The following is a 21,524-nucleotide window of genomic DNA, read 5'->3' as shown; positions in this document are numbered from 1 at the left end:
GTTTCTTTAATAGTAAAGGATCCTCTAAATACAGATTATCTTCAGTTTTTGAGATATGTGTCCTCATGAAACGAATTCAACTCCTTTTCACACTCTCCCCCAAAAATGATTCTCCGCCCCCTCCCCCAAAAAGCGTCGTTTTATTATTAAAGAAGATCTAAATACCAATTTTCACGTCTGTAACAACTTTAGTTTTTATTAGATGTAAGTATCCTCATACAATTAATTCAATAAATTTTTCAATTTTTCAACACCCCCCCCCCCAACCTTTATTGCATTTTCCGAGAATACCTGTTTCTTTATTTTAACAGGAGATTCCAAATACCAATTTTTAAGTCTGCAACATTTAACATTTCTGGGATATACTGTAGATATAGTCCTTCTAAAAATTCACCCCAATTTGTCACTCCTGTTTAACCCCCATTAATTAGATTTTCCAAAAACAAAAAAATAAATGTTTCTGTATTTTTAAAGGAGATTCCATATACTAACTGTCTGGTCTGTAATATCTTCAGTTTCTGAGATATAAGTATCCTCATTAAAGACATTCAACCCCTTATTCACACTTTTCACCCCTCCTATTGGGATTTTTCTAAAACAAAAAAATACATGTTCTTTTATTTTTAAAGGAGATACTAAATATCAATTTTACATCTGCACACTTCTGAAGTTTCAGATATAGATACACTCATTTTTAAAATACAGCCCCCTTTCACCCCCCACTATTTTAATTTTCTAAAAACAAAAAATACATGTTTCTTTATTTATAAAGCAGATCCCAAATACCGATTTTCATGTCTGTAACACCTTCAGTTTCTGAGAAATAAGGATCATTATTAAAGGCATTAAACGATTTTTCACCCCTTCTCACCCCTCCGATCGGGATTTTCCGAAAACCAAAAATACCTGTTTTTTATTTTGAAAGCAGATTCTAAGTACCAATTTTTACATCTGTAAACTTTGAAAATTTTGAGATATAGATACACTCATTTTAAAAATTCATCCCCCTTTCAACCGTCCACTATTTGGATTTTCCAAAACAAAAAGTGCATGTTTCTTTATTTTTAAAGGAGATCCCAAATACCTTTTTTCAGGTCCGTAATATCTTCAGTTTCTGAGATATAAGTATCCTCATTAAAGGCATTCAACCCCTTTTCACCCCTCCTATTAGGATTTTCCGAAAACAAAAAAGTACTTGTATATTTATTTTTAAAGGAGATTCTAAATACCAATTTTTACATCTGTAAACTTTTAAAGTTTTAAGATGTAGACAATCTCATTTTTAAAATTCACCCCCCTTTTCACCCCCCATTATTTGGATATTCCAAAAACGAAAAAATATCTGTTTCTTTATTTTTAAAGTAGATCCCAAATACCAGTTTTTAGGTCTGTAATATCTTCAGGTTCTGAAATATAAGTAGCCTCATTAAAGGCATTCAACCCATTTTCACCCTTTTCCACCCTTTCCATTGGGATTTTCCGAAAACAAAAAAATACGTGTTTCTTTATTTTTAAAGGAGAATCTAAATACTAATTTTTACATCTATAAACTTTAAAAGTTTTGAGGTATAGATACACTCATTTTAAAAATTCACCCCCTTTTCACACCCCCCATTAATTGGATTTTCCAAAATCAAAAGAATACGTGCTTCTTTATTTTTAAAAGAGATCCCAAACATCAATTTTCAGGTCTGTAATATTTTCAGTTTCTGAGATATATGTATCCTCATTAAAGGCATTCAACCCATTATTCATCCTTTTACACCCTTCCTATTCGGATTTACAGAAAACAAAAAATACGTGTTCCTTTATCCTTAAAGGAGATTCTAAATATCAATGTTTACATGTGCAAACTTTTAAAGTTTTAAGATATAGATACACTCATTTAAAAAATTCAACCCCCCCCCCCATTTCCCGCTTCCATTAATTGGATTTTCCAAAAACAAAAAATACGTGTTTCTTTATTTATAATGAAAATTCTAAATACCAATTTTTACATCTGTAAACTTTCAAACTTTTGAGATAATTATACACTCATTTGAATAATTCACCCCTCTTTTCCCCCTCCCATTAATTGGATTTTCCAAAAACAAAAAGATACGTGTTTCTTTATTTTTAAAAGAGATCAAAAGTACCAATTTTCAGGTCTGTAATATCTTCAGTTTCTGAGATATAAGTACCGGTATACTGATTAAAGGCATTCAACCCCTTTTTCCACCCTTTTTCACCCGTCCTATTGGGATTTTCTGAAAACAAAAGAACCTGTTTCTTTATTTTTAATGATGATTCAAAATACCAAATTATACATCTGTAAACTTTCAAAGTTTGGAGATATACACTCATTTTAAAAATTCACCCCCTTTTCAGCCCGCGATTAATTGGATTTTCCAAAAACAAAAAATACTTGTTTCTTTAATTTAATAGGAGATCCAAAACACCAATTTTCAGGACTGTAATATCTTCAGTTTCTGAGATATAAGTATCCTCATTAAATGCGTTCAACGATCTTTCACCCCTTTCCACCCCTCCTATTGGGATTTTCCGAAAAAAAAAATACGTGTTCCTTTGTTTTTAATGAAGATTCTAAATACCGCTTTTTACATCTGTAAACTTTCAAAGTTTTGAGATATAGATACACTCATTTTAAAAATTCACGCCCCTTTTCCCCCTCCTATTAATTGGATTTTCCAAAAACAAAAAAATACGTGTGTCTTTATTTTTAAAGGAGATCAAAAGTACCAATTTTCAGGTCTGTAATATTTTCAGTTTCTGAGAAGTACCGGTATCCTGATTAAAGGCATTCAACCCTTTTTTCACCCGTCCTATTGGGATTTTATGAAAACAAGAAAATACGTGTTTCCTTACTTCTAATGAAGATTCTAAATACCAATTTTTACATTTGTAAACTTTTAAAGTTTTGAGATATAGGTGTACTCATTTTAAAATTTCACCCCCCCCCCTTTTTCACCCCCTCAGCAATGGAATTTCCAAAAATCCTCTCTTAGCGAGCACCTACATCTTAATATGAATGTATCCCCAAAATTTCGTTTCATTATGTAATGTAGTTTTGGCTCGGCGGTGATGAATCAGTCAGTCAGTCAGTCAGTCAGTCAGTCAGTCAGTCAGTCAGTCAGGACAAGCTATTTTATATATATAGATAAGTACTGTTGTTACGTATTTCAAGTCCTAGGGCAGCAATCCCAATTCTGTTCACAAGTAAACCGGAGTGACACAGCTTGCTGGACACGCCTTATCCAGACATGGCTGATGATTGTGATTTTTCATACACTTACTGATTCTCCCTTCCTCTCTCTCTCTCTCTCTCTCTCTCTCTACAAACCGTTATGATTTCAGCCTGTAAATTCCTGTAACTTCCTAATCCTGTCTTCTTATAAACGTTATGGCTTCTGCATTGTTGACTCTTTCTTCTTAACACGGTATCACAAAACACCGACTTGCCACCTATGCCTCGCTTCGTTTCCTTTATACAACAACAAAAACAAAAACAACAACAATAACAATAATAATAATAATAATAATAATAATAATAATAATAATAATAATAATAATAATAATAATAATAAGTATATTGCACCGAACAAATTGGCTATGCAGTTTGGGTCACGTAGCTGTGAGCTTGCATTCGGGAGAAGGTGGGTTCGAACCCCACTGTCAGCAGCCCTCAAGATGGTCTTCCATGATTTCCCATTACTACACAAAGTAAATGCTGGGGCTGTATCTTACTTAAGGCTGCGGTCGTTACCTTGCCATCCTTTTCTATCCCGTCACCACCATAAGACCTGTCTGTATCGGTGCGACCTAAAAGAAATGGAAAGAAAAGAAAAAATTTCGTAAATCGGCAAATTTCCCAAATATCACTGAGCATAATTTTCCATCATGTCCTGTGGATTCCTTCATCAAAATTGCTTTCTGGTAAGTATTTACATAATACAACTTGGTGGCAATAAAGTTAACCGAGCGAGCTGGCCGTGCGGTTTAGGTCGCGCAGCTGTGAGCTTGCATTTGGGAGGTATTAGACTCGAATCCCACCATCGGGAGCGATTAAGATGGTTTTCAGTGTTTTCCCACTTTCACACCAGGTAAATGCTGGGGTTGAACCTTAGTTAAGGCCATGACCGCTACCTTCTCAATCCTAGCCCTTACCCACTCTTCCGTCGCCGAATAACTTCGGTGTGTTAGTGTGCCGCTAAACAAGTAGCAGAAAATAAATATAGTTGTGAGTTGTTTAACAATGCTGTATATAATGTCTACTAAGCCCCGTTTGATTCGTCGAGAAGGATAGGTTAGATTTGTCCTCATGAAGTAGAGAAATATAAAAAAGGAAACGTCCACTTCCCGACAGGCACATGTCTGCGGCTTTTCAGTGCTGAGGTTACGAATAATGAAAATGTCTATCTTCTCCTCCTCCACGGGCTCCAGTCTGAAACCGAGCTACCTTAAATATGCTATATAACGGCTGTATAAACTTCCATTTCACGCAAGCATGCGCATACCTCCGGACATTGTTTTACATGCTGAGTGAATTTTAATAACTGATGTTAACACAGCTGGAGCATGTAACATTATAACTTGAATGGTGGGACTGCACGGTTCCAAAGGTTCACAGATCGTATGTCCTAAATTCCAGGACGGATTATTGGTGTTTTAAACCGTGTTTCACGGCAGGACATCCTCGAGTAGGATCACTCAATGTCGTCTACATACGGTATTAAGAAAGCAAAGTCATCTCTGTACAGGCCATGAAGGCCCTTGGAGGGGTGGAATGTAAAGGCTTCTACTATCCGTAACCTCGGCACTTGATGGGGTAGAGTGGTTAGCTCTACGCCCGGCCACCTTTGCCCCCAGGAATTAACCTGGTACTCATTTTTGGTGTAGGCTGAGTGAACCTCCGGAAGTGGAAATCTCGTTTCTTAAATTTTACGACTTACACACGGTATTATGTGGACAAAATATCCTACAATGAGAAAGGTTATTCAGGATTTGTAGTTTTGCCCCTCTGTTATGGGCCATGGCGGAATGGAAGGTAAAGGTTTCCACTTTTCAGAACGTCGACACGTAATGGGTAGTGAGATTAGTTCTATGATCGGCCGTCTTTGTAAATACACTGTTATGCTAGTTGTAAGTCACCGCATTGCTCAGTCTACTGGAAATCGTGGTGTTGATGATGATGGTGGTGGTGATGATGATGGTGATTTTTGTTTTAAGGGGCCTTATATGAAAGAATGAATGAATGAATGAATGAATGAATGAATGAATGAATGAATAGGAGTTCGCCTATCCCCTAATTCCGGATTATCCGGAATTAAGGGAGAGAGCACCCTTTTATTGCAATGTGTTCAATTTTGATACATGCTTTACTGTTTACATTTTCCTCTTATATTTGTTTAACTATACTAAACATAATTTATTTTGTCCTAGACGTTAGCAATGCTGCATTGTCTAAGACAACATGTACCTTACCTTAGCTTATTTATACATTAAAGCAAAAATGATTATTATCAAACATACAAAATAAATGGTCACCTCGCGGCAAATTAAGAAAAAACACGCACTTCTACTTCTCAGCAAAAATAATTTAAATAATTGTAAATAGCCACTTTCCAGCAGATACTACATAATATGTCAAACCTTTTCAGGTAAGACACAAAAGCGCCTTCACAGGCATCTAAAGAACCTTTTTCAGGTATATCGCATTATTCCAATGCTTGCTTAAATGTCACCATGTATCTTACCTTTACTATTTTTGACGCAAGTATTTTTTAACAATACGTTTAGTTTGTGCTAATCTCTTTTCATTTCCTTCTGCCACATACTTTTTAAAATGAAAAAAAAAAAAAAAAAAAAAACTTTGCTTTTCGTTCTGGAGTGATCCATGCTTTATGTAACAAATTAGCTATTGTATAAAATTCCTTCTCTCTTTCTACTTTTAATTTATATTCATCACCAAAATACTTAGTTCTCAGTGCATCAGTTCCCCTACATAATCTCAATAGATGAGCCTATTCCATTATTTCTCCACAGAATAAACAATGATTTTCATTATGTTTCTCTCTCAGCCTAAGGGGTCTTATATCCAAGTCATTGTTCTTTAAATGGCAGTGTTAAAATATTGGAAATATGTCAGCTATCTGTGTGATTGAGTTGCAATTGTTATGCCACATTACTTTTACTGTGTGGATGGGTAGATCAAATCACGAATGAAGAGAGATCGATGTGGAACAATTTGACCAGAAGAAGAGATAGAATGATAGGACACATCTTAGACACACAGGTCTTGTTCACTTTAGTTTTTAAGGGAAGTGTAGGCTGCAGGAACGTCAAGGGTAGACCAAAGTATGAATATAACAAACAGATTAGAGTAGATGCAGGATGTAGTAGTTACGTAAAAATGGAAAGGTTAACACAGGACAGCGAGGCATGGAGAGCTGCGAAAAACCAGTATATGGACTGATGACCCAAACACAACACACTTTAATGAAATATCGGAAGTTATCTTGTTTAAACTTCATGTCAATCCTAACAGGCCACGTTGCATTTATCATAGGACACATGTAATAATATATGCTATTTTCTATCAATTTCGCAGTTATTAATTATTACCTTGCCGGGCTGAGTGGCTCAGACAGTTAAGGCGCTGGCCTTCTAACCCCAACTTGGCAGGTTCGAACATGGCTCAGTCCGGTGGTATTTGAAGGTGCTCAAATACGACAGCCTCGTGTCGGTAGATTTACTGGCACGTAAAAGAACTCCTACGGGACTAAATTCGGGCACATCGTCGTCTCCGAAGACCGTAAAAGTAGTTAGTGGGACGTAAAGCAAATAACATTATTATTATTATTATTATTATTATTATTATTATTATTATTATTATTATTATTACTTTACACTACTCGCAAAAATGTAGGAGGTAGGGACCCTTCTTCGGTGGCAGCCCTGCCCACTGAGTGGCGCCCCTACCTATGGGAGGGTAGAGCACGCTGACCCGTGTGTGTACCATCTGGTTTCGAATGAAGACCGAGCGGCATCTCCAGCGGTCAAGGTGGACTTCGGTACGGTGGAGATGGCGGAAGAGGCAGTCCTGTACTCGGGGATTTATATGAATAAAACACCCTAGTGGAAGCAGCGCTATCAGTATCAGCACAATGCAGGGCTAAGGTTTTCAGCTGGACTGTGACTGTGCATTTACTGGCATGGTCAGGACGGCTTGAATGGCAGTAAAATTACAATGTGGAAGGCAACGTGAAACCACCCTATTTTCTCCCTGGTATAGCAACCATGCGGAGTGCGAATTGTAATATTGATATTGTTGATCATGGTAATCGGACACCAAGATCCGCCAGGGTAATAAGTGAGTTATCCCAAGTCGTCAGAATGCGAAGGCCTGTAGCGTATGAAGAAGGAATCAATATAGGGACAAGGAATAAAAGAACAATGTTGAAAACGGAAGACTGGAGGAACTAAAATGTACTGTCGATGAGAACAATATAGACATCCTGGGAGTATGTGGGACTAGGTGGCCTCGAAAAGGAGATTTTAACAGTGAATCGTTCAAAATTATCTTTAGTAGAGTAGAGAATGGTCGGCAGTGTGGAATGGCTTTAGGAATAGGCCATTAACGTGCTGAACACATATCGCATTGATTACAAGCTAATAATGGTAAAACTAACAGCTAAATCAGCAGATATAGCAATAATACAGGTATACTTACCAACAGCAGGACATGGAGATAATGAAGAAATGTATAATAAAATTGAAGACGTAATTAAAATAACTAAGGACAGAGACACTTTAATCATAATGGGAGACGTCAATGCTTTTGTGGGCAACAATATTTCTAGAAAGGTTGCAGGTAGATTTGGTCTAGGAAAAAAATGACGTTTGATGGAGATTTGTGAAGAGCAGGATGTTATAATCATGATGCATAATAGAAGAGGTTACATATGGAAGAATTTCGGTGATAGTAACAGGTACCAAATAGATAATATTCTTGTAAGAAAAAGGTACAGGGACCAGATGACGTCTTTACATAGCTACCCTGGTTTGGATATTGATAGTGATCACATCCCGGTGTAAGTAAAATGTCGAATCAGGCTGAAGCGATTGAGAAAGTCACGAAAAAATAAGTGGAATTTAGGAATGTTAAATAATCCAACAAAGTAACAAACATTTGAAGAACAGACAGAGGAGAATTTCCACAATGATATCAGCCAGACTGGGAAACCATTAAATTTTCTGTTACAGCAGCAGCAGATGACGCACTGGGAAAAATGAAGCTGGAGCTCCGAAAGCAGTGGATGACAGAAGATATATTAAGACTCGCTCAGGAAAGAAATAAACAGGACTGTACAAATAGTTCAGAAGGACAGACGAAATGAAAGAAACTCCAAAATCTAGTCACTCAGAAATGTTGAGAGACAAAAGAAAAGTGGATGAATGATGTATGCTAAAGCATAGATAATTATATGAAAATTGTGAATTCTGAAAGGGCTTACACTCAAGTTAAGATATTTTCTTATAATCTGCTGTACGTCGCACTGATACAGATAAGTCTTACGGCGACGACGGGATAGGAAGGGGCTAGGAGTGGAAAGGAAGCGGCCGTGGCCTTAATTAAGGAATAGCCTCGGCATTTGCCTGGTGTGAAAATCGGAAGCCAAGGAAAACCACCTTCAGGGCTGCCGACAGTAGGGTTCGGACTCACTATCTCCCGAATGGTAGCTGATAGTTACATGACTCAAACCGCATAGCCACTTGCTCGGTTTAGTCAAAAGACTGCAATTCAAGGCTAGAACGAAATCCAGTCTCATAAAATATAAAGGGGGAATATGAGGAGATAGTGAAAAGTTAGAAAGAATACTTCGGGGAACTGCATAAAGGTGCCGAAATTACTAACGTGGATTAGTACATAAAAAACGTGAACCAATCCCAGGAGATGAACTAGGCCCTCCTATCATGAGGAGTGAATTTGAAGCTGCACTGAAACAGCTGAGTTGCAGAAAGGTACCAGGACCTGATAAAATACCAGATGAACTATGGAAAATCTCGGGAACAAAACTCATGGATGAACTGCTCAAGATCACAGAACGATGTTATGAAACTGGAAACTCACCAGATGATTTTGTAGAGAGCAAAGCAGTGTTGTTAAACAAAAAGGAGATGCAATATAATACAGGAATAGCATTAATTATTATTTCACATGTTGCGAAAATACTCATATGCATAGTAAAAAGCAAAATGAACAGTAAAATGTAGCAAAACTTGGAGGCTGACCAGCTTGGATTTAGAACAGGTGTAGGAACCAGAGAAGCCATTATTGCACTGGAAACCATCTTGGAGAGGAGATTAAAGCTGAACAGAAATACCTACATAACGTTCTTCGACTTGGAAAAAGCTTTTGACAATGTCAAATGGAAAAAAAAGACTACTGTTCAGAATAATTAAACTGTCAGCTTGGACTGGAAATATAGAAGAACAATCATTTTGAAATCTGTCAACTTGGACTGGAAATATAGAAGAACAATACTAAACCTCTTCATTAACTAGAGGATAAATATTGAGAATAATGAAACTATTTGCAAGGTTAGAATCAGGAAAGGAGTGCGACAGGGCTGTTCAATCTATACATTGAAGCTGCCATTCAAACTTTACGTCAAAAACACCTGGAGTAAAACTAAATGGAGGAACTATACATTGTATTAGATTTGCGGATGACATTGCACTTTGGCTGGGAGCCAAAGGAATATGCATGTTATGATAAATAAAATAACAACCATCTTAAATAATTTTAAGCTGTATACAAATATGTAAAAATTAATGTTATGGTTGTAAGCAAATCAAACGTAAAGGCAACAACTCATCTCAAAATTAGAAAAAGAAAAGCGCGATAGCAAGTGCATTAATTCTGCTACCTAAGATCAGTTATAGCGGATGACAACTTCCTTCTACTCGTTGTATTCCCCGCACACACTTCACCTTCAGTTTGTGAACGTTACTGTCCTTTCTGCTGGGCTGAGCAGCTAAGACGGTGGATCGCTGGTCTTCTGCGCTTAAGTTGGCAGTTTCGAAACTGGCTCAGTCCTGTGGTATTTGAAGGTGCTCATACTCGTTAGTCTCGTATAGATACATTCACCAGCACGTTAAAGAACTCCCGTGGAACAAGAATCCGAAACGTCGGTGTCTGCGAAAACCGTAGAAGTAGTTAGAGGGACGTAAAATTAATAACATTGTTATTTATTTAGTATTTCTTGCTACCACTTTGCATTCAGCTTTATAGCTGGATGTGCATTACTGAAGTTCTCGACATGAACTATTTGTAATTATTTGTATGGAAACACGACCCAGTGCAGCAAATGTTCTGGGAGACGTCACTGTTTTGTTTGTCTCTTCCGTTCACGTGAGGTCCCTTATGTATCTGTATTGCTTTCAGTTGTAACACATTCAGTTGACTTGCGGGTTGCTTGCTGTGCTGGCGTAGTAAAATGAAATGGCGTATGGCTTTTAGTGCCGGGAGTGTTCCAGGACATGTTCGGCTCGCCAGGTGCAGGTCTTTTGTTTTGACACCCGTCGGCGACCTGCGCATCGTGATCAGGATGAAATGATGATGAAGACGACACATACACCCAGCCCTCGAGCTGGAAAAATTAACCAATGATGGTTAAAATTCCCGACCCTACCAGAAATCGAACCCGGGACCCCTCTGACTAAAAGCCAGCACGCTAAACATATAGCCATGGAGCCATACGCTAGCGTAGTGAGTCTGATAGATAATGAGGCTTGTTTACCCATGGGAGTCGGTAACCAGTTATTTCTCATCGAATATAACCGGAGACGCGACAGACTTGTAAGAGCATGATGCAGTACGCCTCATAATTACGTATGCAAGCTTACAATATTCACCCACACGACGTGATATAAAAAAATGTTTGCACGTCACAATGAAAGAAATATTCTCGGACATGACTATAAATAGTGAACAACCACATCATACAATTAAAGTAATAAAAGTTCTCGTTCACTTTCTATTTATAGAAAGTAGTCACTCAGAAGAATAACAGACTTGGGAGGCACACCATTTGGAAATTCAAGAGATCGTGTTTGGTGATAACTGGCTATTACGTTTTCAGCTTAGGCTGACAGAAGATTTAAAATCGCTTTATTCTTTAATATTACTGCAATTGCAGTATTTCTGTAAAAAGTACAGTACAATTAGGGGATATCCCGGTGGCAGTGTCTTCTGAAAGTTGCGTATAGTAATTTTATACGATGAGCTGCGACTAGCACAAAATATGACTTCATATATTCAGAAAACGGTTGACTTAGGCTAATACAACTTGCAGAAATGTGCTTTTCTTTGCTAGTTGCTTTACGTCGCACCGACAGTCTTATGACGGCGATGGAATAGGAAAGGCCTAGGAGTTGGAAGGAAGCGGCCGTGGCCTTAATTAAGGTATAGCTCCAGCATTTGACTGGTATGAAAATGGGAAACCACTGAAAACCATCTTCAGGGCTGCCGACAGTGGGATTCGAACCCACTATCTCCCGGATGCAAGCTCACAGCCGCGTGCCTCTGACCGCACGGTCAACTCGCCCGGTCAGAAATGTTCTACTAAAATTATGATGTAAAGATCTATTTTAAATAACGAGTTTTTTTCACTTACCCTTATAATGTATAAAATCTGTAAGTTTTAAAGACGAATTATTATAATTATAATAGAAACCTTTTCCCTTTATTTTGTTTCTGATTACTGTTCTAGTTTCGATTCCCGGCTCCGGCAAATACTAAAGTCTTGCCATCGCTGGATCTAGTCTTGGGCTGTTCTTACTAGAACCATTACCAAGCTGTCTGATACCGTGTCAGATAAGGAAAGCGGAAAATAATGGGACATCCTATTGCACTTAAACTCCAGTTCATTGCAACGCTAAACATTTCCCCAGACAATAGCACAAGTATCAGACAGATCCCATGTGTATTTCGAAAATACGGAATGCCGGGAATGGCTATATACACTGACTGACAGAGCAAATGCAACACCAAGAAGGAGTGGTCAGAACTTTATGCCAATTGCAGGGTAGACTGACGTCACTGAGGTATGCTCATGATGTGAAATGCGCCGCTGTGCTGCGCACGTAGCGAACGATAAATGGGACACGGCGTTGGCGAATGGCCCACTTCGTACCGTGATTTCTCAGCCGACAGTCATTGTAGAACGTGTTGTCGTATGCCACAGGACACGTGTATAGCTGAATGCCAGGCCGCCGTCAACGGAGGCATTTCCAGCAGACAGACGACTTTACGAGGGGTATGGTGATCGGGCTGAGAAGGGCAGGTTGGTCGCTTCGTCAAATCGCAGCCGATACCCATAGGGATGTGTCCACGGTGCAGCACCTGTGGCGAAGATGGTTGGCGCAGGGACATGTGGCACGTGCGAGGGGTCCAGGCGCAGCCCGAGTGACGTCAGCACGCGAGGATCGGCGCATCCGCCGCCAAGCGGTGGCAGCCCCGCACGCCACGTCAACCGTCATTCTTCAGCATGTGCAAGACACCCTGGCTGTTCCAATATCGACCAGAACAATTTCCCGTCGATTGGTTGAAGGAGGCCTGCACTCCCGGCGACCGCTCAGAAGACTACCATTGACTCCACAGCATAGACGTGCACGCCTGGCATGGTGCCGGGCTAGAGCGACTTGGATGAGGGAATGGCGGAACGTCGTGTTCTCCGATGAGTCACGCTTCTGTTCTGTCAGTGATAGTCACCGCAGACGAGTGTGGCGTCGGCGTGGAGAAAGGTCAAATCCGGCAGTAACTGTGGAGCGCCCTACCGCTAGACAACGCGGCATCATGGTTTGGGGCGCTATTGCGTATGATTCCACGTCACCTCTAGTGCGTATTCAAGGCACGTTAAATGCCCACCGCTACGTGCAGCTTGTGCTGCGGCCGGTGGCACTCCCGTACTTTCAGGGGCTGCCCAATGCTCTGTTTCAGCAGGATAATGCCCGCCCAGACACTGCTCGCATCTCCCAACAGGCTCTACGAGGTGTACAGATGCTTTCGTGGCCAGCGTACTCTCCGGATCTCTCACCAATCGAACACGTGTGGGATCTCATTGGACGCCGTTTGCAAACTCTGCCCCAGCCTCGTACGGACGACCAACTGTGGCAAATGGTTGACAGAGAATGGAGAACCATCCCTCAGGACACCATCCGCACTCTTATTGGCTCTGTACCTCGACGTGTTTCTGCGTGCATCGCCGCTCGCGGTGGTCCTACATCCTACTGAGTCGATGCCGTGCGCATTGTGTAACCTGCATATCGGTTTGAAATAAACATCAATTATTCTTCCGTGCCGACTCGGTTTTTCCCCAACTTTCATCCCTTTCGAACCACTCCTCCTTGGTGTTGCATTTTCTCTGTCAGTCAGTGTATAATATTTACGCCTTCTTGTTATGAACTGAGAAATTGTTAATTTATGACGCCATGTATACAATGGATACATTCAATGATACATGTCTGGTCTTTTCCAGCCGACTCAACAATAACCGCCTGCGCCATATTCCTGACATGCTCTTCGGAAACATGCCCAACCTCCTGAGACTGTAAGTAGATATTTTCTCTGTTTCCTATTTTGTTGGCCTAGGGAGTGTTTTCCACGTTCATTTAGTAATTTATTACATTGCAATTGTTATATTATATCAACTGTGTTTTGTAAGAAGGGAGTGTACTGTATTTGCAGATGAAAATATCCTTGCATCGTTCACACTTTTGGACTGACTTTACAGCACAAGAGTAAAATCTGTATGAACTCTGGATATCTTATTTATCCTCTGGAGGTAACAAATATGAAAGTAGAAAATATTCTGTGGGGAAAGAGCTAGGTGGGAACAGTTACAGGTGGACACTCGCAAAATAGGTAAAGGATAACTCGAAGGATGAAGCCATGCGTATTAACTGGCTTCAATTGCGGGGTTATATGAGGTGAATGGATGAAGATGGCTCACCAATGCGAATAATGGACGCCGCTGTGGAGGAAGAGACGGACAGAAGGCGATGAACTAGACGATCGTTAGTATCAGCTTTCAACCATTTCGAAAGAAGAGGATTACAGAGGATGGTGGCAGTTCCCAATGGATGGTAGTTGAGGCACTTTGTTCATTTGCAGAGGTTTGCATATGAAAAGACGTAACAGTCTATAATGATTATGTATAAATGTAATATATGTATGTATGTATGTATGTTTGTATGTATGTACGTATGTTATAGATATCACAACTATTTTAAATGCAACTACAATCCTCCACAGGCAGTAATAAATACCCGTTACTGAATGAATGCATTTTGCACATGTTTTAAATAATTTTAGTTACAGTTATCAATTTACACGTATAAACATTTCAGGAATTTTATTTCGCAGTTTTAGATGAGGGGAATGCCTTCATTTATTTATGCTGGGTACAATGTTTGTGAACGTGTATTTAGAGTAAAAACACACAAAATACCAGTGTGTGGATTTGATGATATTGTCTAGATATTCCATCTATCACCGACAGAATAGAACTCTTACTTGTATCATACAGGTAATCATTTGTCATCTACCTCCGTTTTTGTCATTATTAATTCATATTCTATGAATGAACTGTATGTGTATGTTTAGTCCTCAGCCCGAAGGCTGGTTGGATCCTCAACAGTTCCGCCATCAGCTGTCATAGATGGCCTAGGCATCACTGAAGAGGCGTACTAGGGAAATGAGGAGTGAGGTAGTTTCCCGTTGCTTTCCTCACCGAGCCACAAGTTGCTATTACACATCAGTCTGCCAAGCCCACTGAAATGCATGCACCAACTGACCCTATGAGCAATATTTTCACACCATTCATAGCAGGGACTGGCTGCAGAAGGAATGGCATTACTAGCATTACTCATACCTCAGTCACTTTCATTTTGTCAAAGCTAAGGATAAAGCTGAGACAGGTCAATGAAAGTAACAAAATTGCTCTAGCCCATACCAGAAGACATAGTGCACTGTAAACACTAGGTCCTGCCAGCAAAGGCACAATGAATGAACTAGGGAATATAATGTAAGTTGTTTAAATTCTGACTAAGGTGACATGCGATGGTCACAAAGGATTTAATTTTACCGGAGATATTCCCAGGGAATAATGATATTAAGATAGTTTGTCACCTTCAGTTCCCTATTATTCAGAATACATGAATCAAAATTCACAGCACAGTAACAGATAATCAAAGGGGAAATTTCCACATTATATAAACATTTTATAAATAACGGTTATGGGAGTGCTGGGCTTGATTTTTGCCTACAGATAGAAGAATCTTGGAATAGTACTCATGCGGAAGGCGTATCTCCACAAATTCCAAGTCGTACGGGATTTAGTTCACTCTGTGTTGTTACTTCGCATTTTACGAACGAGGTTCATTATGATCAACACCCACTTTATACTAAGTGTGTGTGAAGTCTATGTCGGCGTTTTTTAACTGGTGTGGTGTGATGAAGAATTATCCCGTGTAAGGTATATATTCGCTACCTATACTCTGAGCATGGGAAGCCGAATAATAAGACATCGCAGCATGAGCTTGCTGGAAGGCATAATAATTGGCGAACCTGCCACCGAAGGCCTATCGTGAAGACATATTTTCGCCAGAAAAATTAATATCCATGATTTTCCTCTCTTTAAACCCCATAAGCAACACAATGAAGTATTCAGCTCTACCTACACAGACAGGTTTTATGGCGACATGGGAGAAAAAAGGGCAAGGAATGGGAAGGAAGCAGCCATTGCCTTAATTAAGGTACATCCCCAGCATTTGCCTACTGTGAAAATGGGAAACCACGGAAAACCATCTTCAGGGCTGCCGATAGTGGGATTCGAACCCACTATCACCCGGATGCAAGCTCAACAGCTGCGCGCACCTAACCGCACGGCAAACTCGTCTGGTAAAAAATGTTAAGCATCTAGAGGTGGAGGAGGAAATGGAATGAAACTTCCACGTGTTGAGAGATTACGTGATATTATTTCAGTGGTTACAAAATCAAGTGAAACGTACAACGAACTTGGCAGTACGAACACACAGCTTGTCCCTTGTTAGTAGGACGTTGCACGCCTTTGGGCCTGGGTGCATGCAATGATTCGGTCAGGAAGGGCGTCATACACCGAACAATAAGCTGTGCGGTTTGGGGTACGTAGCTATCAGCTTGTATTCGGGAGATAATGGAATGGGTTCGAGCCTCACTGTCGGCAGCCCTGAAGATGGTTTTCCGTGATTTCCCATTTTCACACCAGGAAAATGCTGGCGCTATATCTTAATTAAGGCCACGGGCGCATCCTTCCAACTTCTAACCATTTTCTATCCCATTGTCGTCATAAGAATTATCTGTGTCAAAGCAAAATTGCAAAGAAAAAAAGAATGGTGTCATACAGGTGTCGTATCCTCTCCTGAGGCAAGTTGGCCCTCAACAGTTTTAACTACCCCGTAATATCCTGGATCTTGGCACTGGGACGGAGTTGACGACCGAGCTGGTCCGACACATGTTCTATCGGAGACTGATTGGGGGATTCGTGGCCAAGGGAGTACCTCAACATCATGCAGGCATGTCATAGAGACACGTGTCGTGTGTGGACGAGCGTTGTCTTGTTGGAAGATGGTACCAGAATACTGTCTCACGAGGGGTAACACATAAGGACGTATGATGTGCGTGACGTACCTTTGAGCCTTTAATCTTCCGGAATCACTACTGGAGGTGACTTGAAGCCATGCCCAATGGTGCCCCACACCATGACGCCAGGAGTAACACAGGCAGTAACATTGGCAGAGTATGCTCTCTCCCCTTGGCGCCACAGTACTCGCAGACGATGGTCATCTGAGGTAGTGCAGAACCGAGATTCATCGCTGAAGATTCTACGACAACACTCGTCCGTTGTGTGTATGTCCCTGGTACAGCTCCACTCCAAACACAGCCGTATGTGTTGTGGTGCTAACGGCAGCCTACTCATGGGACGGCGATTCAAAATTACAGCAAGTAATACTCTCGGACCAATTCTGCGCGATGGAACGGGGTGTTGTAGTGAGTCTATTATCTGCACCCGGATAGTAGACGCAGATGAAAAAGGGGTTACAACGTGTTTGGTGCACAATATGACGATCCTCCATTGGTGTGGTCAGACCTGGTCGACCGGAATCTTGATGACTCGTATGGTTTCCCTCACATTCCCATTCAGTCAAACATCGGGCCATTGTCACATCGGAATGCTCCGCATACATGGATATTACATGATTAGACCCGGTCACTAATGCACTGTAGTGGCCGTTCTTGCCGTTACAGATCATTGCAACTCCAACCCGTCGATGATATGTACGTGTACGAAATGTATGCAATCATCGCACCCTTCCTTCTAGGTGCGTAACTCATCTTGTCCGTGAGTTTATTAACCCCCCACCTTCCATGGCACAACAGCCTCGAAGGACCATGGACTACCAAGCGACCACTGCTCATCCTGGAGGCCTGCACATTACGAGGTGTCATGTGGTGAGCACGACGGATCTTCCCGGCCATTATTCCTGGCTTTCTAGACCGGGAGTGAGTGTATTATGTGATAGTTAATTTCAATTGCCATTCATTATATAGTACGGGAATACAGGGCTTATACGAACATTATCAGTTTTACGTCCCACTAACTACTTACGTTATAGTGTTCGTAGACACCTTGGTGAGAGTATGATTCCAGTAGTCTCTGAAATAACTTTACTTTTTAGTCCAGTTCTCTGCGTAGGCCTATAGGGCCTATACCGAATGTGTTCATAACCAAAGTCATTCTATCGCACGCTCGTAAATTTTGTTGCATTTTAGAATTAACCAATATTGTACAGTATTTTTATACATTAACATGTAATTTCCTCACTCAATTAAGTAATTTCATGATTGCAGAAATTGTTGCTTGCAAGTCAACATGCTCATGCGTTCATTGAAAATACAAAGCAGATGAACAGGTCGATATTCGACTTAGCTTTATCTTCATACTGAAATAGCTATAAAAAGATATTTTTTCAGCATAGGACACAAGAAGAGCCTCCGTGGCTCAGGCGGCAGTGCACCGACCTCTAATCGCTGGGTTCCCTGGTTCAAACCCCATTCACTCCAAATGAGATTTGTGCTGGGCAAAGCGGGGGTGGGGCAGTTTTTCCTCCGGGTACTCCAGTTTTCCCTGTCATCTTTCATTCCAGCGACACTCCCCAGTAATATAACATTTCATCTGTCAGTCATTAATCATTGCCCCAGAGGAGTGTGGCAGGCTTCGGCAACCGGCACAAATCCTATCCTCGCCACTAGATGGGGTTTCTTGCATTCCATTCCTGACCCAGACAAGTGACTGGAAATAGGCTGAGGATTTTTATAGGACACGCATTTCTTTTCCTATTTAGTCCTGTTAACTCAGGCACTTAGTGATTCTACCAATACAGTCGTTCGAAAACGATAGCCCTAAACAGTCATTTACGCATGTTCCACTTCGAATACTCCAGCGTTATATTTGTTTTACTTGCGCAGGACTCGTTTTAAGTTACGTTAAACTGTGGCTTGTTGCTCTGTAAGGAAAGAAGTCCACATCGTGTCATGGCAGCAGAGTAGTTGAACAGACTCACCGTGGATCAGATGTTGTGCTTCCATGTTAATTGTGTTGTTAACCTGAGCAGCTGATGCGAGGGCCGATATGATGATTAGGGCATGGAGAGGCGGCGATCAATCATCCTTATTGTGACAACGGGTTGGGTTAGAGTGTTCGCCACTCCCCGCACCTAGTATACACCATCATTACTGATGTTTACGAGAGATTGGAAACGTCGTCACACACGCGTGTTTCCACATGTATGCCCGTGCCGTGTGGTAGTTAAAAGATCTAAAAGAACTTTAAAATATGGATACATTCCGAATCTAATTTTATAGAACACGAGGCCAAGTTAACGTAGTCAAACATTTCTATTCGAGACAGATAGGTGGAACATGCCTCTGTGTTTGAAGTACTTCAAAGCGTTTTAAACGGTTGACGCAATTACCTCCAGAACATAGAGCTAGTTTTACAGCCTGTTCTTCAGCTTTTGCTGTCTGTCGTATTACAAATGTGCACATTCAGCTTTATTGCTTTTGATTAGGGAAGTTTCAAGAATATTGTTGTCTCTGAGAATATTTACTTGTAAAATGCCTGGCCCAAATCGATCTCCACTAATTCCTTTTCGGCTCTCTGCTTTTATTGATAAGTACTATATAGCGAAGAAAGCTTTCTGCCAAACAGATGAGGATTCGATGTGCTCAGCGCATTAACTTTCTCGTAGACATAAGCGCTGCTGTTACCTCCTTGTGTATATACTTTACTATCTCTTGTATGACATCCACTCAAAGATGGAACTGCGGAAGTTTCAGTGGAAATGTTAACTTTCAGAAACAGAACAAATGTCCTGTTGCATGCACAGGCTTCTCTACCGTTAACAATATTAATACGTAGTGTGAATAGAACAGGACGGTCCTCAACTGGCAAATGAACCACGTCTGAATACAGTCCATTTTCTCGAGAAGTAATTCTCCGACTTTCAAAATAATCACGGTGCTGAATTTGTAACGTGTGTGGGTTGAAGGATATGTGTAGAAAACAGTATAGTTCAGTTTAAGAACATAAAGTTAGTACAATTATCTCAGAAGATATTGGCGTCATGAAAAAGTACTGGAAGTCCGATATGAACTCCTTGGTACGATTAGTGAATGTGAAAATAAAATGTCAATGTCTTTAATCTTCCACGAGTTACTTGACGTGGGCAACTTAGCTGAATAACCCTGGATCCATTATTCAAGGTGGAATAAATTACGTTTCTGTTCTGATACTTTTATCAGTTACTACCGTTCCCTGTCCGGTTCCTTGGCTGAATGGTAATCGTAGTGTCTTTCGGCTCAGAGGGCCGCGGGGTCTATTTTCGGCCGGGTCGGAGATTGAAACCTTAAATGACTAATTCCCTTGGTTCTGGGACTGGATTTTGTGCTGTCCCCGATATCCCTACAGCTCATACACCACACATGACACTGTCCTCCAACACAAAATACATTTTAATATACACGGCAGATGCCGCCCACCCTCATTGAAGGGGTCTGCCTTTATAAGGGCTGCACCAGGCTAGCAATAGCCACACTAACTTAAGAAAGCTGGGCTGAGTAGCTCGGACGGTAGAGCGTTGGCCTTCTGAGCCCAACTTGGCAGGTTCGATCCTGGCTCAGTCCTGTGGTATTTGAAGGTGTTCAAATACGTCAGCCTCGAGTCGATAGAATTACTGGCACGTTAAAGAACTCCTGCGGGACAGCATTCCGACACCTCGACGTTTCCGAAAACCATAAAAGTAGTTAGCGGGACATTAGTATTATTATTTTTACATCGTTTCCCTTGTTCCTACCAAGTGATATTAATCTCTGATTGATTGATTGATTCTTCCGTATGTGTGATTTTCAGGGTGGTTGGGTAAAGGAATGGATGTATTATTCTCAAGGTTACATCTTTATGATTTCCTCGGTATTTGTATCGGACACCAAATCGTATTCTAGAATAAGTTTTTTATCACTAGAATGTAACTTCACTTCGTACTTTCATTACATAGCGTAAATTTCTTAGTCAGTAATTGAGCCTCTAAGTAACATTCGTCTCCTTTCTATGGCCGGCTTTATTTAACTGTTCCCCTATTGTTTCGGAATTAGGTGATTTAATTGGACGACGAGCCTTTCCCCAGAATTGGACCCCTCTTTGCAAGTGAAATTAAGCTCCAAGTGCATGAGAAAATCAGCACTAATTATTAATTCCGAACCCATTTAAAGGCCATGACTTACACTTTCCGCTACACTGGGAACATGCAATCGCGTTACGGTACTTGGGCATTGCAGAATGAAACCAATTGAGGGGACTGTGTATCATTTGATCAAAAGCTTGTCTGTACTGTAGTGACACGCTGATATGGACGATGGGTTTTAATGAGTAATTTGGAACCCTAGAATTGAGTTCAAATCCGCTTAAGCCCATCGTGGGTGCTCAGTGAGCGCGCGGCTGTTATCTTGTTCCGGCTGTTGGATACTGCTTTGCAATTCCTCAGCGCTGACTGAAACGTAGCCTACAGTGTTCTTCGCTTTCATAACTGCTGGTCCTACTAGGCCTATATGCGTTCAGTGTTCTTATTAGGTTTTAATCGCATCATCATAATTATTATTAGGTTGAGAAAGTGATTAATTTCTGCTGTACAGAAAAGAAGAATGAGTTAGTTACTGATCGCTCACGTCATGTATGTACTAATTGCTTTATTTCGTGCATTTTGTTATGGAAACAGTGTAGTAGTTCAGCTTCTTATGTGTTACGAAAGAGATCATTTCATTACGTTCCATGGATAAACGTTGAAACCAATAGCCTACTTAAAGGTTCCAGTTAAACTCACTACGATATTCGACTTGTTTCTTTTGAGAAGTTCCTAACTCTCTG

The 21,524-nt window shown here is 40.7% G+C and overlaps 1 protein-coding gene across 1 annotated transcript in view; it reads left to right on the top strand.

Annotated features, from left to right (window-relative positions):
- sli (slit guidance ligand) overlaps nucleotides 1-21,524 on the top strand; it is a 1,279,943-nt gene that overhangs the window by 300,286 nt on the left and 958,133 nt on the right. Inside the window, exon 3 of the mRNA XM_067140837.2 lies at nucleotides 13,542-13,613. Coding sequence (XP_066996938.1) covers nucleotides 13,542-13,613 — 72 coding nt within the window. The remainder of the gene's footprint in view (nucleotides 1-13,541; nucleotides 13,614-21,524) is intronic.

This window comes from Anabrus simplex, chromosome 2 (genome assembly GCF_040414725.1).
Source record: "Anabrus simplex isolate iqAnaSimp1 chromosome 2, ASM4041472v1, whole genome shotgun sequence".
NCBI classification, from domain to species: Eukaryota; Metazoa; Arthropoda; class Insecta; order Orthoptera; family Tettigoniidae; genus Anabrus; species Anabrus simplex.
This window is presented reverse-complemented; position numbering and strand designations above follow the sequence as displayed.